General features: G+C 59.4%; 1 protein-coding gene across 1 annotated transcript; it reads right to left on the bottom strand.

Moving 5' to 3' along the window:
* Positions 1 to 5,756: 5,756 nt before the first annotated feature.
* NPTXR (neuronal pentraxin receptor) lies at positions 5,757 to 24,724 on the bottom strand. Its single transcript, XM_037515161.1, has 6 exons — positions 24,683 to 24,724; positions 20,608 to 21,234; positions 10,746 to 10,971; positions 8,940 to 9,187; positions 6,725 to 6,904; positions 5,757 to 6,415 (listed from the first exon to the last, which is right to left on the bottom strand). Exons 1-6 carry the CDS (start codon positions 24,722 to 24,724, stop codon positions 6,191 to 6,193), a joined length of 1,548 nt encoding a protein of 515 aa, XP_037371058.1. The 3' UTR covers positions 5,757 to 6,190.
* Between the last annotated feature and the right edge of the window lie 2,018 nt (positions 24,725 to 26,742).

Below are 26,742 nucleotides of genomic sequence, written 5' to 3'. Positions count from 1 at the left end.
CGGCCACATTGTCACCTGGCACTTGTTAGAAATGCAGAATGTCGGGCTCTACTCAGAGCTGCTGCCTCAGAAACCTCAGGGCGGGGGCCCACACGTCCGTGCTTTCCCGGAGGATTCTGTCAGAGGCTGAAGTTTGAGAACCTCTGTGGTAGAAGGAAAGCCAGGAGAAGGCGTGTCTTGGAAGGCAGGCGAGGAAAGTGTTTCAGGAGGAAGGAAAGCGCGGTTCACCGGAGGTCACATGCCGGCGAGCCCTCCGCTTAGATGACACCGGTTTCCTAACGTGGCGCTCTCAGCTGGTCTGGTCAGGAGCTGGAGCAGGCGTGCGGGAGAGGAAGGACGTGGTCCAAGCGCTCTGGACCCCGCGTGCGGTGCCGCGCCGGGCAGTGCTCACGTGCCCCAGCCCCGGGCGTGCCGCGGGAAGGACAGGACCGAGCCAGGCAGGTGACCTCCGAGTCCTTGGAATGTCCACCCTGATGGAATGTCCGCTGTTTTTTATACACTGGGTCATAGAGAGAATTTGCCTTGGCAACGTGATTCGTGCACAGCACCTGTTTTTATTTGCTGGCGCCCTGGGGGTGGAGGCCGGAGAACCTGAGGGGCTGGGGTTCAGTGGGTGCTCTGTGCCGAGTTGACATCCACAACCCCTCGCCGGGCTGTGTCCCCATGTCACACCTGCGCCGGGGGCCGAGGCGTGGCTCACAGCTCTGCCGCGGGGGGCTCCTGGGAGCTTGCTCCTGGTTGGCCCTGGGACTTGCCTCGCGGGCCCTTTATCCCTTTGCTACTGTGAATCTGAGGCCACGGACCGCCACCATGATTCTGGCAGCACTTTGGGGTCCTGGGGCTCCTAGGGAACCATCCAATCCGAGGGTGGCATTAGGGACCCCAGCACACTGGCTTTTTCTAGAAGTCCTGCCGTGGAAGGAGCCAAGAAAAGGGAGATGGCTGGAGGAAGAGGTAGGCTTGAGCCCGGGCTTTGTGGCAGACACTGGGCCACACCCCTGTGCCCCGCAGAGGGAGCAAGTAGCAGGGGTGATGGGTGACTCTGGTGACTCTGGAGAGGCGGGCCCAGGAGGAGGAGTCAGAGCGCGTGGGGACACTGACGGGGACTTGGTGGTGGCTGGTGAGGGCTGGTGAGTGTGCGGATTGGGGGGGGAAGGCGGCAAGTGGTTTGAGGAGACAGTCTGACTTGGGGGGCCATTCGGAGAAGACACCCTCTCCCGGGAGAGGGTGCAGAGGTGGCAAACAGGGAGATAGCTCCTTGGAGGTCTCTGATCATGAGTTGTTTTTTGTTTTTTTTTTTTAAAGAGCTATTATTTATTTATTTATTTATGCATAGAAGAACTGGGGTGTTGACCACAAGTGTGGAGGGGGGATCATAAATTTTAAAAACGAGTTAACATCTGTTGAAGCCCCATGCTCTCCCTCCCCACCACCCCCCGCCCCAGCATCTGCCTCATCTGCACAGGTGCTGGCACCAACCAGGGGGGTTCCAGCCCCACGTGGATGCTGACAGCTGAGTGGGGCAGAGGGAGAGGGGAGGTTTGTGAGTAAATCAGTGCCAGAGAGGGATAAACAAGGCGTATCTGTTGGTGGAGTCTTAATTTGACTTGGTGGAAAATCATCAAAAACATTTTTATTTTATTTATTTATTTTTTAAGAGATTTATTTATTTATTTATTTATGCATACAAGAGCTGGGGTACAGGCCAGAGGTGCGGGGGGTGAGAGGACTCACCAGAGGCAGAGTGGGGAGCAGAACAGGCAGACTGACTGAAATCCACTGCTGAGGGGAGCAGCGGGCGAGACAGGAGAGGTCTGCCTCACCATGTGGGTTGCTCCCTGGCCTGCCGGGGATTGAACTCATGCTGCAGAGGCTGCGGATTGCTTCATAGTGCTCCCTTGTGCCACCAGGGAGGCCCCTTAAAAACATTTTTTTTTTTTTTTTTTTTTTTTAAATATTAAATTTTATTTTTATATTCCCCCATACAATTGCAAACGCCCCATTCTGACCCCATTCTCTGGTTCATAGTCTCTGGTCCCTTATTTAAGTTTTCTAGATTCATGAGTGAAAGCATTTCAGTTTTTCAGATAACTCAGTAGGCTTTCTTGAAATATGGTCTTCTGTTGGAGGACCCTTCCAGGTGCTCTGGAAGCTCCTCTGGTCTTCTTCCAAAGTTCAAGAAACTTTGGAAAAGTTTGGAACCACTGAATCTATTGGTGTGGCCCTCCCCCATCCCCAAGGCTTCTCACTGAGGACAGGGTTCAGCCTGGAGCAGTGAGGACTGACGTGGTGGGAAGGTGGAGGACCAGGTGAAGCACCTCAGGGATGGGGGTGGGTGGGGGATGGGTGGGGAAGCAGACCCTGACGCTGGTCTGAGAGTCCAGACAGACCCCGGAAGGCTTTTCCACCACCCCATCTGCCCAGGACCCTCAGGGAGGCAGCGCTGAGGTCCAGCAAGTGACTCAGGCAGCTTGGGTCTCACACAAGAAGTCAGTTCTCGGAACTGGGCCACGCAGTGGGGATGGGGTGCCGGGAATGAGGCCAAGCCCAGTTATCAGAACTGGGCCACGTTCCATGTGGGACTTGTGTTCTTTACATCTTTCCTGCCCAAATCCTGGGGACAGGGTGTCTGCACCTGGGGCCCGGCAGAACCCTTCAGGTGGGGGATACGGCTGGACTGGGTGAGGCTTTGGGGTGCCAGAACCCACCTCCTCTGTCTTTGCCTCCTTCCTATTCTGTGCATGCCCCGCCCCCCTGGAGCCCCCACCCCTTGCAAGAAGAGGCTCAGAGTAAACATCATGTTTATTTTGAACGTTCAAATTTACAAAAACAAAAAAGTAACAAAAACCATGACATACCATTCACACACACACACGTCACATCTCATGTCACTTCTATGTACAAAATCAGGTGAGCGAAGGGTGGGGGAGGGCTGGCCTTAGGATGCACTCATTTCACAGTGTCCGACGACTCCACGTATATTCGGGTCCACGAGAGCCCCCCGCACCCGGCAGGGTTGGGACGGCGCGCTTTGGAGTGGCAGGCAGCTGGGATGAAGGGGTGAAGAAGATAACCCCAATCTGGGAGCGGCCCCTTCCCCAGTTTGCTCGGGGGAAGGGTGCTGGGGACCTTAGGAGGGGCCCGGTTGTGGGGAGAGGGGCCGCTGTGCTGTGGAGCAGGGAACACGGAGTCAGGAAGTTGGTGGAGCGTCCTGGCGCCTGGTGGGCACCCCAAGGGTCGCTCGCCCTCTCTGGGCCTCTGCCTCCGCATCTGAAAACGGGGTGCCTCGGGCCCTGCCGAGAGCGTCCCTGCCTCAGTCTGTGCTCACGGGTCACCCAACTGTGGCAAAGGGACCCATCACTTTGGGGTGTTAGTTGGGGGCACAAGGCGCCACAAAGGAAGAAAATCTGGCAGATAAGAGCTGTGAAGCACCTGGCTTGGGGCTAGACCAAAGTGGGAGTCTGCGAAATACTCGATTCCTCCCCTGCCCTGCACAGCTGCCTGGCAGGCCATTTCCCTTTCAACCCTCCTCCTGGGCAAACTCCGGCCGCACTGGAGCAGGACGAAATGCTGGGCGCTCTCTGGAGAGACTGGATCACTGAAGGGCTGGACCCCCGCCCGCCCTGGGCTTGGCTGGCCTGTGCCTGGTCCTCCACCGCAGACCCCCAGGCGGTGGTGAACAGGGCCAACCCCCCAGCAGCCATGGAGCCCAACCCCCACTGCACAGTGGGGTGCCTGTCCCCTGGGCTGACCTAGGCCCCAGTGGCTCTGCCTTGGTTTGAACCCTGGTGCCATCCCTCTGGCTGGCCGACCCTGGGCGGGTTACTTGACTTCTCGCTTGTCTGACTGTTGTGAGGATACATGGAATATGCTCGGCTGACACGTGCGGGACGCGACAGACTGGGGCCCAGTGTCATGACCGGCTGGGAGCAGCTCGGCCCACACCTGGGCCCTGTGTCTGGCTCCCCTTTGCGTCCTGGCTGTGCGGGGAGCAGGTGAAGCAGACGCCAGAGCTGGGTCCCCACAGCAAGGGGGCCGGACACCTGGTGGCTGGAGGGGAGGGGACCTTGGGGCTTCACCTTTCTGCAATGGAAATGGGGACCAGGCCACTCGCCCCTGGCCCAGACTCAGAGCCTGCACCCCATGTCCCCAATTTGTGTTGCCTGTGGAAGGCTGAGCGGGGTGACCCAGCACGGGAACAAAGATGGACGTCAGAGAGGCCCCCGTCACCATGACTGAGCATTTGGGTAGGCTTGGTGGTCAAGCAAGTCCTGCCCCCTCCCAAGCCCCAAGAAAGACCCTTGCCCCCAAGGCCTCCACCCAAGCAGCTTTAAAGAAAGTAACAGAACCCAATAAAGCCCTGTACCCCCAAATCTAAGTTCTGAATTCTACTGTCACCCCAGCAACAGCGTATGTCATTCTGGCGGTGCTTGACCCAGCACTGGGGCTGATGTCACTGGCTGTTACTGGGGCAACCCAGACCTCTGGCTGGGCGCGGTGGCGCCTTCTGCGAGGGGTTGCTGGGCAGAGGTGCTGAATGGTCTGTTTGTGCTCTTGAAATGGAAACAAGGGTCTGGGGGCTGGAGGCGACAAGGCTGGGAGACACCTCCCTGGCTCTGGGCCCCACAGCCCGCAGCTCTCGTGTCCTCCACAGGCTACGTGGCCGTGGGGAGTGTCGACGGGCAGCAAAATGGGGGAGGGGAGTAGAAGGCACCCATGCCCACTGAATCAGGTAACCTGCAGCTACCCAGACACCTGGCAGGGCACAGGACACCTGCATATTAGCGCCCCGTTCCTGCAGCCGCACCTGCGGCTCACACCTCTCCTCTCCCTCCCTCCTGGAGCGGGGTGGTGACTGCCGAGACACTGTGTCTTCCAGGGGTCTTACTGGAGCATTCTGGCCTCTCGAAAGGGTGCTGGGCTGGAGGGACCTAGAAGAGCAGGTTTTAAAACTCTGTGCCTGAGGGTGGTCTGCCGTCACGCTCGCCCCCGCCTCGGACTCTGCAGCCAGCTGCTGCCCCTGACCTGCGCCCAGCCAGACCCATGTGCTGTTCAATCTGGACCTGCCCCTGCTCTGCCCCTAGGTCACCCAAGGTCCTCGGGCTCGCCCATCCCGTTGTCCCAGAACCACCGGCCATCTGACATCTGATCTGGAGAGCTCAGACCCCACAGCACGGGCCTCGCTCCCGAAGGGGGAAGCTGGCCCCGAGCGGGCGGGGACTCAGAGCAGCCACACAGCAGGCTGGGAGCGGGGCTGGCTGGGAACCAGGGACTCCTCCCCAGCCAGTGCTCCGCACATCCCTCGGCTTCTTCCTTCCCCAGAGGCTGCAGGGCCGTGCAGGGGGTAGTTTTGCCAGAGTCTGGGTCCCCTGGGGCAGTGCTTCTGCCTCATGCTGCCCCAGCCCACACGGAAGTGGCCCAGGCTCTGTCCTGTGCACGGAGGGGGAGAAGGGACCGCGCCTCAGCAACCCAGCTGTGGGTGGGCACAAGGGGTGACTATGGCCTTCTGACCTGGCGGGTCTTGGTCCCTAATGCTCCAGGCTGGAGCTGGAAAGGGAATGTCCTAGAAAATGAGGTGGGGCCAGCCACACATGGAGCCAACATTCGAACCGCGAGCACAGAGAGGAGGGAGAGGCAGGCTGTGGGCAGCGGGGGGGTGGTGAGGAGGGAGAGGCGGGCTGTGGGCGGGGTTTGGGGGGGAAGAGGGGAGAGGCAGGCTGTGGGCGGGGGTGGGGGGTGGGGGGTGGGGAGGGAAAGGTGGAGGAAGGCCACCCCTGCCGCTGAGCTCAAGGCCCTTGCCCCATACGTAATCCCACGGCAGACGCTGCTGAAGTCAGTGGAATAGATAGGGCTGATGGGGCAAGGTGGGGCTGGGGGTGAGAGATGGCGCCAGTCGCCAGGAGGGTGGGCAGAGCTGTGAGTATGGCTAACTGCGCCCCCCACCCTAGGCACTGGACTCACCCCAGGCGTGACCTGTTGACTTGAGCTGCTTGTCCCTGCCCAGTGGGATGAGGGGACAGCCAACACAGGGCAGGGCGTTCTGGAGGTGTGGGGATGGGGCAGGGGTGGAGGTATGGCGAGGAGTGGGGCAGGAGGGGTAGGCCAGAGTGTGGGTAGGCTGAGGAGGGAACGTGCCCCCCAAAGGCCCCAAAGTGGCAGACAAAGGAGGGGCCCTGCACGAGGCAGCCCCTCATGCCTTGGCCCTCCCCTTGCAGACATCGAAGGTGGCCTTCTTTGCACCCCCAAAAGCCTCCACCAGCTTGTCTTCCCAGGGGAGGACGTTGCCCAGTAGCGGCCCGGTACAGTTGGCAAGGCCCAGGACCTGGGTGGGTGTCAGGATGTGGTCCCACAGGTTAAACTGGGCAATGTCGCCCACGAAGGCTTGAGTGGCATCAAACCGGCCACCCAGGGTATCCTGGGCCAAGAGAATAGCAGAGAAAGGAAAAAGACAGAGTGAGGGAACGGAGAAGACAGACAGGTCTCAGTCCCTGTTGAAATTCCTGCCATGACTCTCCAGACCAGCCCCAAGGCAGGAGCCCGCCCCCAGGCCCTACCCCCGCCCCTTGACGGTCAACCCTCTCTGGGTCTGTCTGTCCACTGCATCGGGGCTGGGTCAGACTGCTCTGCTTTCAAGGTCCTTCCGCCTAACCCCCCCTCCCAAGGGGCCCTGGGTGAGTGGGACATGTACCTGGGCTTCAAACCCTGATACCACTCTGAGTCTTACCTGCTCCTGGCCCAGGATAAGGATCCCATGAGGCTTGATGGGGTGCCAGGCAGCCAGGTTCTCACCAGAGCCCCGCAGCTCCCCGTCCTGGTAGGCAGACCACAGGCCATCCCTTGTGGTCCAGGCGATGCAGATGTGATGCCAGCTGTTGTCCTTTAGACTCAGGGGCAGCTGGGCCACCTAAACACAGGTCCCCCAACCCCAGGTCAGAGGTGCCACAAGGCCTCGGTTTCCTCATCTATAAAGTGAGGAGGTCAGGTGAGGGATGGCACGCGAGCCCAATACTGCTGCCGCCTTTGCCAGGCAGACCTGGCTGATCAATCTCGTGACTCATCCTCAGGATCTACCCATCTCAGTGGTCTGAGAAGCCACTGCTGATGGAGAAGACTTGGCCGGTGAGATGAAAGGCACCTGCTGCCTGAGGATTTGGGTCTCCCCAGAGGTTCTTTCATCTCGTAAATTTTCTGAGTTCACAATTTAATGCAACATTCTCTGAGGCCTACTGGGTGCCAGGCCTTATTCTGGACATGGGGGTGTGGAGCTGGTCCTGGCCTTAAATGAACTGAGTCTGCAATAGAAGGACTTCGGGACAATAAACAAGACAGAGTAACATAGGGGGCCATCTGGGCGGTACAGAGGCTTCTTCCCAGAGGAAGAAGAGGGCATGGGAACAAGACAGGGCCTCTAAACACCCCTGGGAGGTCGATGGAACCTCACCAAGCCACTGCAAGGTACACCAAGGGGGGGCACAGCAGGAGCCAAGGCTCAGAGGTCCAACTAAAAAGGGCAACCATGTATAGTCTGCAGCTGCTGCTCAAAAGGACACCCCAGGTTCCCAGAAGGGGCTCTGTGTGCCCTATCCAGGGTGCTGAACCCTTCCACTGAGCTCTGAGTGCCGACCTTGGGCAGGCAGGGTTATGCCGGGGTCAGGGGAGCAGGATCTAACGTAGTCCAGCCCCTCCCATCTTTTCAGGACCTTCTGGACCACAAGAGACATTCACTTCCCGGACCCGCCTCCCCCCTCCTCTAGGACACCCATGGAAGGTACTTGCTGCTGAGCAGCGCTCTGATGGGCGTCCACCGCTCCAAGTGGCTCTAAGTGGCTGTGGGCTGGTCACAAGTGGATGTGATATTTTCAGGGGGTCTTGAGAGACCACCATGCTTGCAAAACCCAAAGCAGAGTAGCAGGCAGGGAGCACGGGGCTGAGAAGATGCTTCCCATCCTTCCTCTTAGTCACATCACTCCCTCCACGCAAAGCCTGTCTTTGTCCTGCCCTGAAGCCAGGTTAGAGTGGAGGTTTAGGGGCAGGCGTTTGGGGCATGGGAGGGTGGGTGGCTCAAGGGCAGCACAGTGGGGAGGTTAAGAGGTGGTTTCTGGAGCCCCAGACCCCAAGTCACCCCATTACCACTTGTGTGTCCGGGATGCACTATTTTCCCTTTCTGAGCCTCAGCTTCTTTTGGGCACATACCTCCCAGTGCCACTGGGAGGGCTGAGGTTGGTAATGTCAAGAAAGTGGTTACAAGCACAGGGCCTGATGCAGCAAAGAGCGCAGCGTGTCGAGGCTGCCGAATGCCTGGCTTCCCAAAGCCCTTTGCATGTGTCTAAGCCACTGCTTTCTGGTCACAAGCCTGTAAACTAGAGAAAGTTGTCGTTCCTGCTTTACAGATCTGGAAACTGAGGTACGGGGTGTAAGTGACCAGTCTAAGGTCACATAGTGGGTCAGTGGCAGGTCCAAGATTCAGGCCCAGCATTCAGGCCCAGAGCCACACCAAGGCACCATTCCACAGTCCATAGGCCGGGAGGGACAGGGGCTGTAGGTGCCCCCTCCCTCGTTAGCGCCTTCCCGCCATCACTTCTTCCCTCTGTCCTTCCTCTCCTCTCCCAATAGGCCCCTTAGACCTCATTTCCTCTGTTTGTCTTGGAGAAAGAGCAGGGCCCTGGGGGCAGACACTCCCAGCCCCGCTGTTAAGGCCTGAGGCTTCGGTTAATGGGAACACCACACTTAGAGCCTTCTGCCACCCCAGGTCCGTCTGGCTTGGCTTTGTCTTCTCAGAACCCAGCCTGGCAACCAGTAGGCATTTCATGTGTACTGAGTATGCTGAGCAGGAGACTCGAAGGGCCCCCATGTTTGGCTTCCAAGCAGTACAGGTGCTTCTGGAAGGGTCACCCCCGCCCCAGCGGGTCCCTCCTGCCCGGCCCAGCGCCGCCCCTCACCTTGTCATTGATCAGCAGCTCCATGGGGTTGTGGCCCGACTCCAGCAGCACGATCTCGTTAGCCTGTCCAGGCACCGAGTAGGAGAAGGGCGTGCCCTGGCCGGTGCCGCCCGACCTGGACCGCAGCCACATGCAGACGGTGAAGGCGTAGAGCTCAGGCAGCGCCTTCCGCACGCGAGCGTACATGTAGTTGTTGCGGATGGGGATGCTGACCCTGAAGGCATCTGGGGGGCTGTAGGCTGAGGGTCCTGCGGGGGTGAGCAAGGTAGACATGGTGGGGGTCAATTAACACTGCTGAGGTGGGGGACAGGGCAGTCCAGAATGAGGGCTGCTAGGGCCAGGGCACCTGCTAGGTGCCAGGTGCTGTCACGGCTTCTCTACTCTCAGTGCTGAAGGGGGTGGGTACACGCAAGGACCCTGGACCTGAGAAGTCCCTCGTTCAAGTCCTGCCGCCGCCACTGCCCAGCCAAGTGCAACTTCACTTCTCTGGGTCTTGGTCTCCTCAGTGAAATGAGGGTAATAGCGTCTCCTCCCTCCCAGGGTTGTGTGAGGGTGGGGTGGGACAAATCATGTCAAGGGCCTGGCGCATGCTCAGCAGGTGTCAGCTGTTGTCATTTTTAGAGTTTGTTGCAACAGACAAGGCTTTCTGCTGGGGCTGGCCTCGTCTTCAGGGCTGTTACATGCGTTGTCATTCATTCTTGCAAAAACCCTCGGAGACAGATGCTATTAAAACGCTCATTTTACAGTAAGGAAACCTCAGCACAGGGAGGTTAAGTAGCAATCTGAAGGTCACACAGCTAGGACGGGGCAGAGCTGGGATCTAAATCAGACAATCTGGGAATCCTTGATCTCCACAGTATCTCCCAGCTGAGTCTGCAGGGATTCTATATCTTAAACGTCAGGGGGGTTTCTGCAGGGATTGGCAGTCTGCCTCCAAGCTGTGCCCTTGCTGTGCCCCTCCACTCCAAAATTATTCTCTATCTCTGCTCTCAAGGACTAGCTCGAGGCCCTCCTCCTCCAGGAAGCATCCTGGGTTTCCTACTCTTGAACTCTTACTCTGAGTCTCAGTAAGACTCACTATTGCTCATGGCTTCTCCTGGAATCCCCCACATGTCTCCAAGCCTCTTTAAGGGTGATCCTTATGAGATTTCAAAGATGTAAGGTCCCTGTGAGCTCATGGTCCCTGAACCCCTAGTTTTCAGATGAGAAAAATGAGCTGGAGAAAGGAAGCGAGCTTCTAGAGCCACAGAGTGATCCAGTGACAGTTGCAGGTCCAGGAACTTTGTGCCCTGGTGCCTGTCCCCAAACTCTGTCTATTACATGGTATTTCTCTGACCCCCTGGCAGTGCCTGGTATTATACAAATGAAAAAAATCCCAATTCACTGAAGGTGCTATTTTATGGCAGTGGTCATTGCGCGGACTTTGGAGTCAAACAGACGTGGTGTTAAGTCTAGATCCGCTGCTTACTGGCTGTATGACCTTGGGCAAGTCACTGACTTCTCTGAACCCCAGTTTCCTCATCCATGACCCTTGGAGGTAATAACCTCCTTGTGTGGTTTGTGGAGATTCAACCAGCTGACCCGTCGCCTTCTTGGCCCACTCCCACAACCTATGTGCCAGCAGGTGCTGTTTGTGATCGAACTGCCCACTTGTTCTTTCTTGCTCATGTTTCAGTCCACTGGCCCCCATCCGGCCTCGTATTTGCCTCTGGGAGCATGCAAATGTTTCCCAGTGCATCTGCGACCCCGAGGGCCCATCCGAAGACCAGGGTCTCGCTGCTGTGCCCTCGTGGGCCTGGGACCCACCGTGCTCCAGCTCAGCCACACGGCCCTGCAGTGCATCCAGCTCCTTCTCCACCTCCTGCTGCTGCTTGTGGCTACTGTGGCTGAGGGCGGTGCGCTCCTTCTCCAATGCCAGCACCTTGGCCAGCAGCTGCCCCTCCAGCTCGTCCATCTTGGAGTGCAGGGCGGTGGGCGCTGCGGATGCGGGCGCTGGGGCAGCTGAGAAGTTCACACGGGCTGGGAGCTCCTGCTGCTTACAGGGCAGAGAAAGAAGCACATGAGGGCTCTGGGAGGGAGGGAGGGAAGAGACATGGGGCTGGAAAATGCCCTCCACCCCTGATGAGTGAGCCCGCAGGTGAGCCTCAGTTTCCCCATGTGCACACAAGGGATGGCAGTGCCAACTTCTGGCAACAAACACGTACTGGTTTCTGGTGGGTGTTTCTAGTGTTGATGGTGAGCTGCAAGTAGGCTGCCTCCTGTCCCTAAGGACCTCAGCCTCTGGCAGGGGTGGGGTCCCGACTGTAAAAGACCCCCGGATGGTTCTCACATGCAGTCAAGGTTAAGAACTCCTGCCACGTCCTTTGTGACCGGAAGGCTGTATGCTGGTGGGTCCAGAAAGGGGCGGACTGTCTGAGTCTTTGCTCATTCACTCACCAAGCTTCTCTAAGACAGTGCAAGGATGTGTGGGGGCAGATCCACGTGGAAAAGCATAATACATTAGCCAGTGGGGAAAATGCTCCTTCCAGAACCTTCCCAGGGAAGTAGCAGGCCAGCTGCCCAATGCACAAGCTGGCTGGGCTCGTAGAAGCCTGGGCAGAGGCAATTAGCTTAGGGGGCACGCAGTCTCAACACCCCAAGAGCCATGCCTATGGGTCCTGGTCCAGCACCCTGCTATTCTGCTTCCCGCTTTCTCTGTGCTGAGCTTGGCCTGAGACAGCCTGCCAGGCCCGGCCTTGGCAGCTGACACATTTTACTCAAACTCTCACAGTCACTCACTGTGTATCCCCATTACACAGATGGGGAAACTGAGGCAGAGGTCCTTTTGAATTTTCCACCATCTGACACCTCTGGACCCGCACCCTCCCCCTCCACCACCTGCCCTCCCCCCCTCAGCGAGAGCAACACCAGCCTGGGGAACAGGAGGCTGAGTGCTGTTTACACACTGCTGTGCTGCGTTGCCGTTGCCGGAGAAAGCGGAGAAAGTGTGTGGGGAGGGAGGCACACAAGCTGTCCTTTTGTTAGAGCCACCAGCTCCGCTGCCGACAGGAAGGCCTGGGAGGAAGGAGGTGGGCTCCCCGATCGTGTGGCCCCCTCCGCACCCCAATGTCTGAATCACAAGAACATGACTCCCCGCCGCCCCACTTTCCCATCTGCTGTGGGTGCAGGCTGTGCTGTGTGGGCTTCCGGCCCGATGCCAAGCGCTCCTGGCCTAAGATGGGAGGGAGCTGATGATGCCGTCACTCTGCTCAGCTCCAGTGAGACGGGAACAGGGCCTTGGAACCCACTGCCTATCCCCCTGGGGTCCCGGGTGGGGTCTGGTGAAAGTACGTGGGGCCTGGAGCCAAAGCTCAGAGTTCCAGTCCAGCCCAGCTAAGGGGGGCAGCTGCCCGCGTCACCTGCTTGCTAGGCCCTGCCAGGAAGCGCTGTGCGAATATGCCCCACCCCTTTCCACAACCTGGGGCAGCACTGAGGCCAGCTTTATAGAGGAGGCCTGAGGCTCAGAGAGGGGTCGTCAGGTGCCCAGATCATACCGCTGCCCAGCTGCAGAGCCGGGCCCTGTCCAGAACCTGTTCCCTTTCTCAGCGCTGCCCTGATCATCTGGGTCTTGTTTGTTGGTCTGACACATAGGCACAGTACTGGCTCCCCTGCCCATAGTCAGCAGAAGAGGGTCTAGTAACCCTGGGAGGGCTGGAGGGCCTGGCAGGCAGTCAGACTGGGTGCCGGGGCAGAGCCTACAGCAGCCAGGGGAGGAGGAGGAGGCTGGGAGGCTGGGAGGACAGGGCAAGACCCAACCAGTGCCCCGGATGGGGATGGTCCCCTTCTTCCGGGGGCAGAGGGAAAGGAAGGTGCTGGACTCAGGGTCAGAGCGCCACCTGCTGTGTAGCTCAACCCTGCCTGGGACAGCAGGGGCCCAGCTTTTGGGGGCAGCAGGGGAGGGGGAGCAAGGACAGGCTGGGGACCGCAGTGTGGATCAGGTCTGACCACCCCACATCTCCTCATCCCTGAGTGCTGAGCACATCCTGTCTGGCTCACACGGGACTCTCCCAGCCAAGTGGCCCTCTCATGTAAGAGTGCTGTGCCTCAGTTTCCCCACGGGCAAAAAAGCGTACAATAATACTATCACAGAGCTGCAGCGAGGACTAAGCTAGTTCATATGTGTGTGGGAGTCGCACTTGGGATTTTGAATGAGAACTCTTTGGATTTCACTGTGAGGATAGTATTCAATAAATCCCAGGAGATGGTCCACACTTCTAAGACAGATTTCGCCCCAGTGTAGGCTGCTACAAGTGTTCTGGGCAGGTTTAAGACAGGTTAGGCTAAGCTATCATGTTTGTTGGGGGAGGTGCATTGCACACACTTTCGACTTAATGATATTTTCAGCTGATGATGGGTCTATGCAGCCATAACCCTGTTGTGAGTCGAGGAAGAGCTGTGTTATCACCGACCCTACTTAGGTGTCTCTTGAAATGGTCTGCCTTCTCCACTTTCGACTATCAATCTTTTTGTTTCATCATAATATTGTGGGGGTGGAGAGGAAGGAAGCACAAATTAACAGAAAAGCAGTTAGATCCCATTTCTATAAAGTTGTACAGATTCAAAATGAGATCATGCATAAGAGGCAGGAGAATTCAAGTTCAGGAGCGTGGTGGCCCCCTGGGTGTGGGTGGTGGGGCGGGGCTGGTGGCAAATGCCCTGGGGCTCGAGCCTGGGTGAGGACCTCAAAGCATTCTTTATACCTTCCTGTGTGCCTGAAAGATTTGATGCTGATTTTTTTTTTTTTTTTTTTTGGAGCAGCGGGGAGACAGAGAGGTCTGCTGCACCAAGGGGGTCAGCTCCCTGGCCAGGGATCGAACTCAGGCCACAGCGGCGATAGTGCTAAGACTTAACCCCGAGGCCACCAGGGAGGTCCCCAGCCGGGAATCTTAACTGTAGCCTCCCTCAGCTCCTTTGTCCCTCCCGCATTCAGGCCCTGAAACCTGGGCTTCTGCTCAGGCCAAAGCTGCAGATCCAGCCATGTTGCTCTCCAGCCTTCAATCCTTCAATGCCGCCGTACAGATAGAATCCCAGCCACGGGGGACTGGCCCCAGTGCTCCCTAAGCCTGCTGCCCTTCACTCCCATGGAAGGCCCCCAGTGGCCTCGCCCCAGGACGTCCTCACGTGCTGTTCCTTCTGCCTAGAACATTCTTCCGCCCCACCCCCTCCTCTGGCCAGATGCCTGCTCAGCCTCCCATGGCAGCTTCCCTGCCGCCTGAGCGGAGGAAGATGCTCTGACGGGAGGGAAACAGGGCCCCTCTGGAGGGACCGCAGAGCGTGCCCTCACTCATTCATTCATGCAGCGCCCTGTTGCCGTGGTTACAGGCACGCATCTCACGTCAGACAGGCTGCGCGCGTCACTCCCAGGCTCACCATTCGTAGCTCTGTGGCCTTGGACGAGCTGCCCCACTCTCCTTTGCCCTGTTTCCTCAACTAGAAAATGGGAGTAATAATAGTATCTGCGTTTTGGGATCTCAGTAAGGAGCACGTGAAGGAACAGATGTCAAGTCTGGCATATGGCGGTGAGCACCACCTCCACCGCCTCCAGCACCTCCACCACCATCACCTTCACCACCTGCACCATTGCCACCTCCACCGCCATCCTCCTCGCCAGCCCCACCGTCACCACCTCCACCTCCACTGTCGAGAGGCAGGGGAGAGACGGGGGAGCGGGGAGGCAGGGGAGTGGTGAGAGGGGTGCAGGTGGCGTCCTAGGCAATTTCTTAACCTCTCTGAGCCTCCATTTTCTCACCCGTGAAGTGGGGAAGGGACAGTCTCAGGGTTCTCGTGGGACTGAACGGCCAGGCCCGGGACAGGCTGGCGCAGAGGACAGGCTCAGCCCTGCTGCCTCTCACGGGGTACCGGGGGTGCGGCTCTCAGCTGGGGGGAGAGAGGTGGACTCGGTGGTGCAGGTGCAAGCACCCCAAAGGAGCCATGGGCTCCGCTGTAACATGACAGGGGACGGTGAGTCGGGAAGGCTTCTTGGGGGGCCCTTCCTGCTCCCTGGTTCCCCCTCTGGGACCGCAGCAGTCACTGTCTCCATCTGACCCCAGGCGGAGGAGGATGAGCAGGAAAGACCAGGCTGATCTTTGGTCCTGGTGCCCCAGTGCCAATTTGGAACTGTGGAGAAGAGAGGAGGAACCAGCCTCTGGGCTCCGGGTGCCGTCGGGGTGACAGGCGGGCAGTGAGGCGGAGAGGACGGTAGGGGAGAAGGCTCTTTTCAAGAGGCTGGAGCAGCGGCGGGGTCCGTGCCATACACCTTCCTGGGCTCTGAGGCCCCCGAATGTGATAGAACACCCCAACCTCAGCCCCCTCGCCTCGCCCGTCAAGGGCTCCTGGACAAGTTGCTGCTTTGAGAGCTCCCTTCAGGCCCCAGAGCTACAGCAAAGAGAGCACCCCCAGCCTGTCCACACGGAAAATCCCGCTGTGCCCCAGGCCTGCCGTGTTGCCTGACTCAGCCAGGCTCTCGGTCCCTCTGAGCACCAGCTTCCCCAGCATCAGATGAGGACTGTGTGCCCCTCAATGGGCCCCCCGTTGGGTTGGTTGTCTCAGTCCCTGTCCCCAGGGCTCAGGGGGATTCTGCATCCAGGGTTGTCCTCGGGAAACTCCACCACACTCTCCCGCGAGGGGTGCCACCCTGACCTCGTACCACTTCCCATGGCCAAGGGCTGCACAAAGTGGCCAACAACACAAGAGAAGGTGCCAAACAGCGTGAGTCAGAGACACAGATGAAAGCCACAGCGCTGCACGCCCACCAGAACGAGTCGTGAAAAAGACCACACTGAGCCGGGGAGCGCCCCTGGGTGGGCGTGCCAAGGCTCACTGCCGCTTTGGAAGCGCGCTCAGTAGTGCCAGCCAAGGCTGAAGCCACGCCTCTCCCAGGACCCAGGCGCCTGCACCCAGGGAGAAACAGGGATCTCAGCTTAGAGCATCACAGAAGGTCTGTGGCAGCTTTGTCATAACTCCAAGCCCGAAACAGAGGCCCACCCCTAGAAGAATGGGCAGCTAAGGACGGTCCCCCCATACGTGGGAGCGCTGTGCACTGGGCAGCAAGGACACGAACAGCCACGGGGTCAGGCGGGATCCGGTGTCAGGCCTCACATGGACAGGACCCGCCGATGCAAAGGCTGCAGCTATCTGAGTGGCCTGCATGAAGCTCAGACCCAGGCATCGCTGATCGATGGTGAGGAAGGCCCCAGATGGTACTTTGGGGGTCACAAAGGAGCTTTTTTGGGGGCCCTCAATATGTTCTGATGCTGGATTTGGGTGGTGCTTTCTTGGGTGTATCCATAGGTGAAACTTCATTAAGGTTTGTGTGCTTTACGACAAGTACGAGGAATGAGCACTTACGGATTTTTAAAGTAAGTGTACCTCAAAAAAAAAAAAACCACCCAAAACCAACAAACAAGAACAGCAACAAAACAGTCACAAACAGGTCACTAGGGTAAGTCCTTAGAGGAAAACTGAAGTCAGAGAGCCTGAGTGATTAAAGTCACAAGCAAGAACTCAGCTCTGCCGCCGAGCCTTCCTGTTTCAGAGGATATGTGAGCGCCGCAAAGGTGTTTGGGGAGCATCTGGACCTCTGCATCGGTTAACAGAAGGGAAAGTGAATCAGGGGAGGTGGGGGTGCTGGTTTGCCTGCTCTGGTTCCCCCCAACGCTCTGCATCCATGTTCCCTCGTCTGCAGTAGGGTCACGTGCCTGGCCTACTTCTCAGGGCTGAGGACTGGGTTAGCCGGCACGTAAGCGCTTCGTCAGTGTGACTTGCTGTTGTCAGTATTATCGTTGTGGGTGTTAGGTTTATCAGCAGAGGTCCCCCCATGAGCCGCCTGATCATCTGGCCAGCCAGCAGGACAAGCCTTTGAGGTCGACCCTGATCACTCTTCTCCTGGTGCTCTGATGCAGACATGGTCCCAGGTGGTGTCCAGCAAGAAAGCAAGAGTGTCTTCCTCCCTCTCTGGAAGGTGGATGAACGCTGCCTCCTCCAGAGTTAGTGATGAAAGACAGTGGCTCTGGAGCCAGATACTAACGGGGTCAAATCGAGGTTCCATGGCTGTGTGACATTGGGACAGTGTCTTTACCTCTCTGAACCTTGTTTTTCCATCTGTACAAGGGGGCGAGTATAGTACCTCCCTCATCAAGGTTTTATGAGGATGGGACGTGATGATGCCCAGTGCCTAATGTACTCAGTAAGCGCAAGATACCGTGGTTATTGCAACAAACAGCATGGCTGGAAAATCCCTGAGTCCAGGCTCCTCCGTGACCATCATCAGGATGGCTTTGCCAAGGTTCCCTCTCCAAGACGATGGAGGTGGCTGGCTCGCTGGGCTGGGTTATGGATGTGGTCTGTGTCAAAGATCTGCTGCTTAAACCAATCTTGAAATCTCATTTTACACATATATTAAACCAGTGCAAAAATGGAACATGAGAACATGCATCCGCGGCCTGTTGCCACATAAAGAGTCCGATGTGGCCAAGTGGTTCTTGGCAACAGTCATAAACAGTCAATATCCTGTGACCTGGGAAGTCAGCCTAAAGAAATCACTCAATGACTGAGAGAGAGAGCGAGAGAGAGAGAGAGAGAGAGAACGAGAGAGCACTATCTGCATGAAATTGACCTCCCAATGAGCTTCGAGAAGAAAAATAATGAGAAAGTCTCTATCTCCAGCAACAGGAGGTGGACGGTAGCCGTGGGGCGCAGGCCAGATCCCTGGACATCGTGGCCGTCATTAAGATGGTAATTACCCGCAATGCCTGGCAACCCTGGACAACCTCTACTTTCAGATAAAGGACTGACAGGAGGCTGCAGAGGGAGGAATGGTGGAATTAGGTGTGTTTTTCCTCTCCAGGCATTGACTTTTAAAATGAACAGCGACAATAACAACACAAATGAAAACAAAGAGGTTAAACAAATAATTCTAAAATGACAATTTCTCCTGAACCTTCAAGCGTGGCTCCCCCTTGAGACCTGGGGGGAGAGGCCAGGCCAGAATGACCTTTGCTCTCCCTTGGTAGCCAGTCCAGTGGGGTGGGGGAGGGGCAATGCAGAGCTGGTGAGGGGTGTGTTGAGGATTATGGGAGCACAAGTGGGGACAGGGAAGGGACAGTGCAATCAGGAAAGGCCTCCAGGAGGAGGTGTAACCTAGGTAGAGGTGAGAAAGAGAGAAAGGTGAGAAAGACTGGGCATCGAGCAGGCTGAGGAATTTGCAGCAAAGTGGAGCCTCGGGGTGAGCTTGAGGAAGATCCCTGGGGATGCCTGTAAGGGGAGGTTGGAGGGGGTAGGAGACAGTGAGGACACCGCAGAATGCATCTGAAAAGGAGGTTGGGAGAGACAGGTTGGGTTCAGGCTGGGCACGATGAGTCGGGGTTGGTAGGATATCCAGATGGAGGTGCTCACGACACAGCTGGAGCCACTGTTCTGGAGCTCAGGGGAGAGAATCCTGAGCTGGAGATGGAATGGGCTTCGGCACCACAGAGGGGTGGGTGTAGACACCGCCAAGATGGCTGAGTTCACCCAGCGAAAGTGAGAGGACCCCCAGGAGGGGCACAGAGGTTAAAAGGGGAGGACCCTGCGAGGAGCCAGAGAGCAGAAGGGGCAGGGGGCGTGAGGGTGCCTGGAAGCCAGGGCACCGAGATGTCCAGGAGGGGGCGGGCAGCAAGGCGAGGCGTCAGAGGGGGATCCGGCACGACAGGGACCAGAAAGTGTCTGTCACCCCGGTGACATCTGCAAGAGCGCTTGCATCTGCGTCGGGGGAAGAGCTGAGGGGGAAGAGGGAAAGCCCTGACAATCCGGGAGCATCCTTTTGAGGATACGGATGAGGGGAAATATTAGAAACAAAAAAGTCCCATCGTCTGACTCCACATCTGTCGGGTTCCAGAGCCCAGCCCCTACAAAGACCCCCAAAGAGACTGGCTCCGGCGATGCCGTCCTCAGCAGACCGATGCGGTGGGCGCCCTCTGGGACCGCTGGCCCTTTCCATGGCTACTACACGCAGGAAGCCTGCGAGGGTGTGTAGGGGAGGCCAGGGCTGCCCTGCCTGGGAGGTTGGTGCCAAATCCCAGCACCAGGATCCCCCCAACCTCAGCAGGAAACTGGAGGGGCGCCACCCTGCCAAATGCGCAGGTGCCTGGGGCACGAGTCCAGGACAAGCCCAGCCCTGCCAGCCCCAGTCGTGGGAGGAACCGCGGTGCCATCTGGGCATGGGGGCAGGGGTGATGGCAGGCAGGAGGGAATTTATTGAAAGCCAATTTATTTTTTACATTCCTAAAACCTATTTCCTCCAAGGAGGGTTTGTGCCCATTTTTGGCTTGGGCTGCATTTTACAAATGAGCAGTGTGCTGTCACTGCTCGGGGGAAGAAAGCAGCCGCCCAGACTGAGCGCGCCGTTCCCGGCCCCTCTCAAAGAGGCGCCGCTGAATCCTCCCAGCACCCCAGGGAGGCAGGTGCTGTTGTCTCCACGTTACAGGCGAGGAAAGAGACTCTGCCGCCCTCTTGACTTCCAGCAGTCCCGGGTCATTTTCCTCACTCTCACCCTACAAAGCCCCCGGGGCCGCAGTGGGCCAGAGGGAGGCCGGCCCTGCAGAATCCCAGTGGAGCCTCCCTCCTGCCTCTGCCTTGTCCAGCTGCATTCAGTTGGGGGGAGGTAAGTTCGGGGACGGCCGGTGCTTTGGCCTTCTCCCCCCTCCTTCCACAGATCCCGTGTTGCTGCTCACCCCCTTGGCAGCAGCCTGGAAATCACGGATGGTCAGGCGTGGGGGTCAGGGTCTCTGAATGCCTGTCCTGGCTAGTCTCTTGGGCACCCCTCCGGGGGGGGCCTCAAATAGCTTGCCAGGGGAGAACGGGGTCTAGTTCAGAGGAGAAATGACTGGCCCAGGAGCCCCCGACACCAAGTGCAGACTCCCCATGTCCCAGCCCTGGTGGCTGACCCCATCCTGTGCCCGGAGGCAGGAGGAGCGGAGGAGCCCTGTGGGCCCTGGTCTCCACTCAGGTCTCCCCCTAGAGCAGCAGCCTTCCAGGTTTGGGGGGCGGGAGAGCTCCTGTCCTCCAGTTCACGGTCCCAGCCAGAGTGATTTGGGGTGGGGTTTGGGGTAGTAAGAGACACAGGGGAGTGACACCCCCTTCCTCTGCGGAAGAGGAGGACCCCAGTGTCTTGGTCAGCTCGTCCTATCTCTTGACCGCGGGGCGTGAGTGTGGGGCTGGTGCTGCTTCACTGTGCTGGGAAGACGGAAATGCAAAGGGCATGTAAAGCGGCCCTAGTGGGAGCCAAGCAGCACCCCCACCAGCCCCCACTTCCCTCCTCACTGCACGTGGAGACTGTTACACCCACTTTACAGATGCGGAAACTGAGGCCCAGAGCGGGTCCTGGAGGGACAGGGATTGGCGATGTGTCTGTCCCGCGCCCCTTCCACGTCGTCGGGGTGTCAGACTCTTTTTCTATCCGCGTCTTCCCTTCTCCAACCCCCCCCCAACGCAGCACTCCCTGTACACGGACGGCAGACCCGCGGGTCACACTCGCGAGGGCCTCCCGGGGGCCCCGCACCCGGCGGTGGTTGCGGGACGCCCCGCGCGCTCGGGCGCGGGCGGCTCCTCCCATCCCCGGCTGGACCCCGACGGCGCGGCGCGCGGCGCTCACCTCCAGGCGGTCGAGACGGTCGCGGAGGGCGCGCACGGCGTCCTCCAGCTCGAGGATGACCGCGGGCGAGTCCCAGGCCCCGTCGGCCATGGTGTCCCGGCGGGGCCCGGCGTCCTGCAGGCCGCGCGGCAGGCCGCTCTCGCAGCGGCCCAGCTTGCCGGTGAGCTCGCGGATGGTGTCCTGGTCCGCGCGGATGCGCGCCTCCTGCTGCAGCGCCGTCTGGCGCAGCTGCTCCGCCGTGCTCTGCAGCAGCAGCAGCTCCTCGCGCTCGCCCGGCGCCGCGCCCGCCGCGTCCCCGGGCTCGGGCCCCGACGGGCAGGCGGCGGCCAGCGGCGTGCACAGGAAGCGGCTGAAGAGGGGCGCGGGCGGCAGCGGGCGCGCGCTGGCCGCGGGAGCCCCGGGCAGCGCGGGGGGCCCGGCCGAGCCGCCCGCGCCGTGCAGCGCGCTCAGGCTGCGCTGCGGGCCCGGGGACGCGGCGGCGCCCGGGGCGCCCGGGGCGACCGAGGCGTTGTCGCCGCCGCCGGGCAGCGCCCGCGCCGGGCTGGCCGCCAGGGGCACGCTGGCGATGATGCAGATGACAGCACCCAGGAACGCCAGCATGCCCGCGGCCAGCAGCACGGCCAGGAACTTCAGCGTGAGGCGGGCGGGGGGGCGCGCGGGGCCCCGGCAGGCGCGGCGGCGGGGTCGGGGCGCGGGGCCCGGGCGCGCGGGGCCGAGCGGGGCCCGAGCGGGAGCGGGAGGAGCCGGCGCCGGAGCTGTCGCCGCGGCCGCTGCTGCCGCCGCTCTGAGCCCGGGCGGCGGGAGGCGGCGCGGGCGGCGGGGAGGGGAGCGGGCGCGGCGGCCCCGCCCCGGCGGCTCCCCCGGGCCGGCGCGGGCCCGGCCCCGCACCCCTTGCGTGCCGGGCGCGGAGGGCGCGGGCTGCGGCGAGAGCCGGGGGCGGCGCCCGGGGCTTCGTCCCGCCGCGGGCGCGGGGCGGGCGGCGACCCGGGGGCCGCGGCGGGACTCCCGGGGACCCCGCCCCGCCCCTCCGGGCTCCGGCCGCTCCGGGAAGGGCGCGGAGGGAGGGCGGCGGCGCGCGGAGGAGCCTCGCGCGGGAGGAGCGCTCGGCGCGCACGAGGAAACTGAGGCCCGCGGCGGGCGGGTCGCTGTCCAAGGTCACGCGGACGAGTGAGCCCCGGAGCAGCGTGGGCGCCAGGGCGCCAGGGTGGGGGCAAACGCCCGTGTCGTGGCCGGAGATGAGGTTTTGACCCAACCTCTGCTGCTGCTGTGGCGCGCTGCCTGTCGCCCCACCCCCAGCCTCCAAGAGGAGCAAAGTTAAAAATCTTTTCGAGCAGATGGTCCCTGCTTGAAGGGGGTGGGGGGCGCACAGAACATCAGAGGAGACGCCCCCCCAGCCCCCCGCGCAGGGGGCCCCCGCTAGTGGCGCGTGGAAGCCCAGCGGTGGGCCACTGGAAGGAACAGCCAGGATGGCGCTGGTTGGGCTGCTGGCCCGGGGGGCGGTGGAGACCTCTCCTGCCACCCGCTGCTCCCCTCAGCAGTGTGCTTCGGTCCTTCTGCCTGTTCTGCTCCTCGCTCTGGCTCTGGTGAATTCTCTCACCCTCCCGCGCTTCTGACTATACCCAGTGCATGTATATATAATAAATAAATAAATAAAAACATGCCTGGCTACACATTAACTCTGCAATTTTGGTGCAAATTAACTTTGCAATTAAAAACTCGAAAAAAATCCTCCCGCACAATCCAGCTCTAGCTCCCATCGCCCACAAGGTGCTTCTGACCAGCTGGGTTCCCCGGGCCGGAAGGGCGCTAGGGAGGCTGTGGGTAAGGGGGTGCGGTGGCCTGAGGGGGTGCTGCCGATCATGGGGGGGACGCCTGGCCCCAGCTAGGTAAACCTGTGCGCTTGTCTGGAAGGCAAGGTTCCCAGGGGCGCTGCCCGCCAAGGCTGCCTGTGTGGTCTCCCAGCAGTGCTGGGGGCTGGGAGAAGCCAGAACATTTCTCAAGAGGCAACAGCCCCGGGGACACTGTCTGGCCACTGGGATCCTGGTACGCCACCTCACACCCTCACCCCGACTGCCGGATGCTGCCCACCCTGCACCCCTGATCTCTGGGAGTCAAGGTGAGCTGTGAGGGAGGAGCAAAGCAAATGCAGGCTCCGTGCACGACGAACCCCCAGAGCAGGCCCAGGACCGTGTGCCTATGAGCAGTGGATGCCGGGAGGAGTCAGGCCAGAGCAGGCAGGGGACCAGGCAAGAGCGCTGTCATCTCCGGGGAAGCCCAGAGATTCCCACCCAGGGTGTCTGCTTCCCTGGAAGTGACACAAGGAGCCGTCCCAGCTCTCGAGCTCTGGCAGGAAGCAAGGACATCTGTTCCCGGCCCGGGAGGGTGGAAGGGCCAGGGAGAAAACGGGTGTCCTCCCTGCAGGGGGCCTGGGAGTTGGCTGGGGAGTGTGTGCCTGAGTCCAGCCCCAGGCCAGAGAGACCGGAAGGAGGGGTCACCCGATCAGGCCCCTCCTCTTTCTGGCTGTCAGCAGGGGAGTGGGGGGTGCCCTCACCAGTCCGTGGGCATCCCCACCACTCCCAGTCCCTTCCTCCTCCCCACCCCTGCCAGACCCTCCCCCGCGGCAACCCTGATGGTCCCTCTTTCAGAGAGAGCACCGCGGCTTGGAGACAGTCGTTTGCCTGGGTACTCGGGGTCACTGGGTGTACCCCGCGGATTTGAACCCGGATGTTTCGGACCCCAGGCGGGGGTCTGTCCCTCAGAGAGGAGTGGATCAGACCCCACCTGATGAGGGAGCGGCCAAGTGCGTCCTGGAAACTTCCTCCCTGCACTCAGTCCTCCCCCACCCCCAGGCCCTTCCCGACCCAGGAGCTGTCCAGATCACATGACACTGCAGCACACACACACACACACACACACACACACACACACACACACCCGCCACCAGGGCCCTGGCCCCAGTTTCTGTTCTCTGGGTCCCTGGCACCCGGCGTGCTGGGCTGTGCTTGCTCCATGCACCTTGGGATCTAGGGGCTCAAGCCCCTTCTCCAGCTCCCCGAGATCTGCTCTTAGAGGCGGGGCTCGGGCCCGCAGGAGGGACCGCGGTGAGTCGGGGGCGCCTGGGCCCAGGGCCGGTGTGCAGGCCCGAGGTTGGTTCTGGATGTGATGTCTGAGGGCATCACGTGTAGGTGGAAATTGTAGACTTGGAAGTCGGGGCATTTGGGTTTCCATCCCGCCTCCGGCTCCCTCGGCCACACCAGGGGGTCTGTGGAAGCTCAGGACCTACTCATTGAGCCTCAGCACAGCTCCCTGCAGTCCCATGAGGAAGGGGCTCTTACTATGATCCCCATTTGATAGATGGGGAAACTGAGGCACAGGCGAGCCAAGCAGCAGGCTGGGGTCCCACACAGCCGGGCTATCCAGCTCCAGTGACTGTCCTCACCCACCACACCATGCGGGAAGAGGCTGGCACAGGGGTGAGTGTGACACGTGCCTCTAGCGGGTGGGGGACTTTGGGGGACTGCGCCTTTCTGGGCCTTGGCTTCTGGAAACTTCCTCCATGTGGGTTCTGTGCTCTCCAGGTTGTGAAGATTTAATGAGCTAATAAATCCTTGTCAAGTCCACTCTGGACGTGTTAGGTGTCCTTCCTGGAGTGATTCCGAGTTGCCTAGGATAGAGAGGGGGGCGGACCACCCTGACATCCCACAGCAGGCACAGCTGGGGTTCAGTCCACTCTTTTGTTTTTGTTTTGTAATTTTTTTTTTTATACCAAAGGATTTATTAAAGAACCAGTAAGACACTAGTGTATCATGACTCTGTCACACTGGGCTTTTAACAAGAGCCTTGCTCTACACTCCTGGCGGGGAGGGGCACAAAACACAAATGGATTCTGAAGCATAACAATTAAGAAATAAAACAATGAAAGCAGATTTCTTTTAATGAGAACTCAGAATTAAACTTCAGAGGGACCCAACATCATACTCCCATTCAAAATACAAAAATTTAGTTTGAGCTGCTATTAGCAGGTGGCAGGAGCCACCATCAAATGAATCTTCAAATTGGAAAAATGTTGCTTCACCGCCGCCGCCGGCCCGTCCCCGCCCAACTGCTCCTCCGACATAGCTGCTCCTCCGACATAGCTCTGCCGCCGCCTCCGCCGAGACGACCTTTTTAAAGTTATTTTTTCAAGATTTGTTTATGCATACAAGTCAGAGGTGCAGGGGGTGTGTGTGAGAGAGGATTCACCAGAGAGAGTGGGGAGCAGGACAGGCGGATCTACTGAAATCCACTGCTGAGGGGAGCAGCGGGCGAGACAGGAGAGGTCTGCTGCACCATGGGGGTAGCTCCCTGGCTGGGGATCGAACTCGTGTTGCAGTGGCTGCTGATAGTTTGATAGTGCTGTCTTTAACCCCTGTGCCACTAGGGAGGCCCTCAGTCCACTGTTTTGCTCTGTCCCCAAGCCGTTACACAGGAAGGAGGGCGTCAATAATTGGTGAGCAGGCAGCTGGGACCCCCGGACCAGAAGTCAAAGGAATGGTCGAGTCCGGACGGAGGTGTGGAAGGCGTCCTGTCCCTCCCGGGAGCCCTGCAAAGCAGCACGGGGCCAGAAGAGGCCGACTCCTGGACAAGGGTCTCTTTAAGGTGCTTGAGTTAAGACCAGTTGGCAGGCGGATGAGCGCCCAGGGAGGGGCCGGGGATGATAACAACCCCCCCCCGCCCCCGCCTGGGACACCAGGGCTTGGAAACGGAGCCGTGACTGTCCGCAGGGACCGCCACGCAAGCTAGTGGGATGACAATCCCTTTAACGAGTCCCCATGGGGGACAGGGTTCACATTTACCTTTTCCAAAGTGTGTCCTATTTCCTTGCTCACCACTGGGAGCATCTGAGCCTTAACAGAGAACCCCTAGGGGAACTCCAAAGCCTCTCCCAAAGAGCGGTGCTCCTGCTGGGGTTCAGGCCACGAGGCAAGGTGGGTACGAGAAGGTTGGCAGGGAGCTGGTTTTTATGTCTCAGCATCAAGAGCCCCTGCCACCCGGCTCTGTCCCATTTACAGCCGCCCACGGCACCCCCTCCGCTCGCCTGTCTCCCAGGCCCTTGGCCCTTAAAGGCCGGTTGCTGGTGACGGTTGCGTGAATGAGGAGCATCTCTTTGTCACACTCCGAGCTCTTTCTTTAGAAAAGGTCGAAAGCCTTTGGTGGGAGATGCTCTAATGAGGACCCCGGGGCCCTCTAGAGGGATCAGAGGGGACTTGTTCCCACCCAGCCTCAACTCAGCTGCATCTGTGTCACATCCCACGGAAGCTCATTCTAAGAAGCTTCAGAGGCTTGAGGAGGGAGCGGAGCCCCGGGGAATAAAAGGTCTGTCCGTGGAATGAGGTTTTGTGTTCTTGTCACGGATTTTCAGCGTAATTACCTTACATCGTGCACTGTGATGCCAGTTTCTTAGTGTCTGGGAAACTTCAGTGCGTGCTTGACAATGACAAGCCTCACGCGGGGCTTGCCGTGGGCTGCCTGTGGTTCCACTGTGTGTCTTTGTGGCCGGTGTCTTTGTATGTCTTGTGGTTTGGGATTGCGAGCTCTTGTGTACGAGCATTTAATCTGTGAGAATCCATGTGGTCTTTCTTGTGGAACTGGCCTCCAGAGAGGCCTGCATTTGCTACATGCTCTGGAACTCACCCCACCTTCGCGTCTTAGATTTAGCTTCAGACTTGAGGGTTCTGACCCACGTGGGTAAGGCTAATTCAACCTCAAGTATGTGTCAGAAAGATCTAGAGTCATACTTTCTTGGGATAGATTTCATTTCTATTTTTCTAACAGCGCCAACCATGAGACAGGCAACTTCTCTGACAACTTTTTTGGGGGTGAGGAGGTGAGTTTTCTCCCCCGTTTGTCCTTCCACTGACACAGGAGCCCAGCTATGTTCTCAATTTCTTTTGGCAAGGGCCGTCTCACCCTTGCAGGGGTTGATTCCAAGCTCCTTGGTTACCAGGGTCACAGACCACCACCTGCCCAGCCCAGCCCTGCCCAAAGGCTTGGGGCCGGGATGGCCAGACTGGTGGCTGGTGTGGCAGAGGGAAGGGTGGTGCAGGCGAGGATGGAGCCTGGCGGGCCAGGGAGGCGGCTTGGCCAAAGCAGCTC

This window comes from Talpa occidentalis, unplaced genomic scaffold (assembly GCF_014898055.3).
Source record: "Talpa occidentalis isolate TD23 unplaced genomic scaffold, MPIMG_talOcc4v2.1 talOcc4.16, whole genome shotgun sequence".
In the NCBI taxonomy this organism is placed as follows: Eukaryota; Metazoa; Chordata; class Mammalia; order Eulipotyphla; family Talpidae; genus Talpa; species Talpa occidentalis.
The sequence above is the reverse complement of the archived record's forward strand: the minus strand, read 5'-3'. Positions and strand labels throughout refer to the sequence as shown.

What these genes read in the sequence shown, in the direction of transcription:
- NPTXR (XM_037515161.1), bottom strand. Translation starts at nt 24,724, where the DNA reads ATGTCGGAGGAGCAGTTGGGCGGGGACGGGCCGGCGGCGGCG. An exon ending in TGTGGCTGAGCTGGAGCACG is followed by an intron (nt 9,188 to 10,745) that starts GTGGGTCCCAGG and finishes TCACCCCCGCAG; the next exon opens with GACCCTCAGCCTACAGCCCC. An exon ending in AGCTGCTGATCAATGACAAG is followed by an intron (nt 6,905 to 8,939) that starts GTGAGGGGCGGC and finishes ACCTGTGTTTAG; the next exon opens with GTGGCCCAGCTGCCCCTGAG.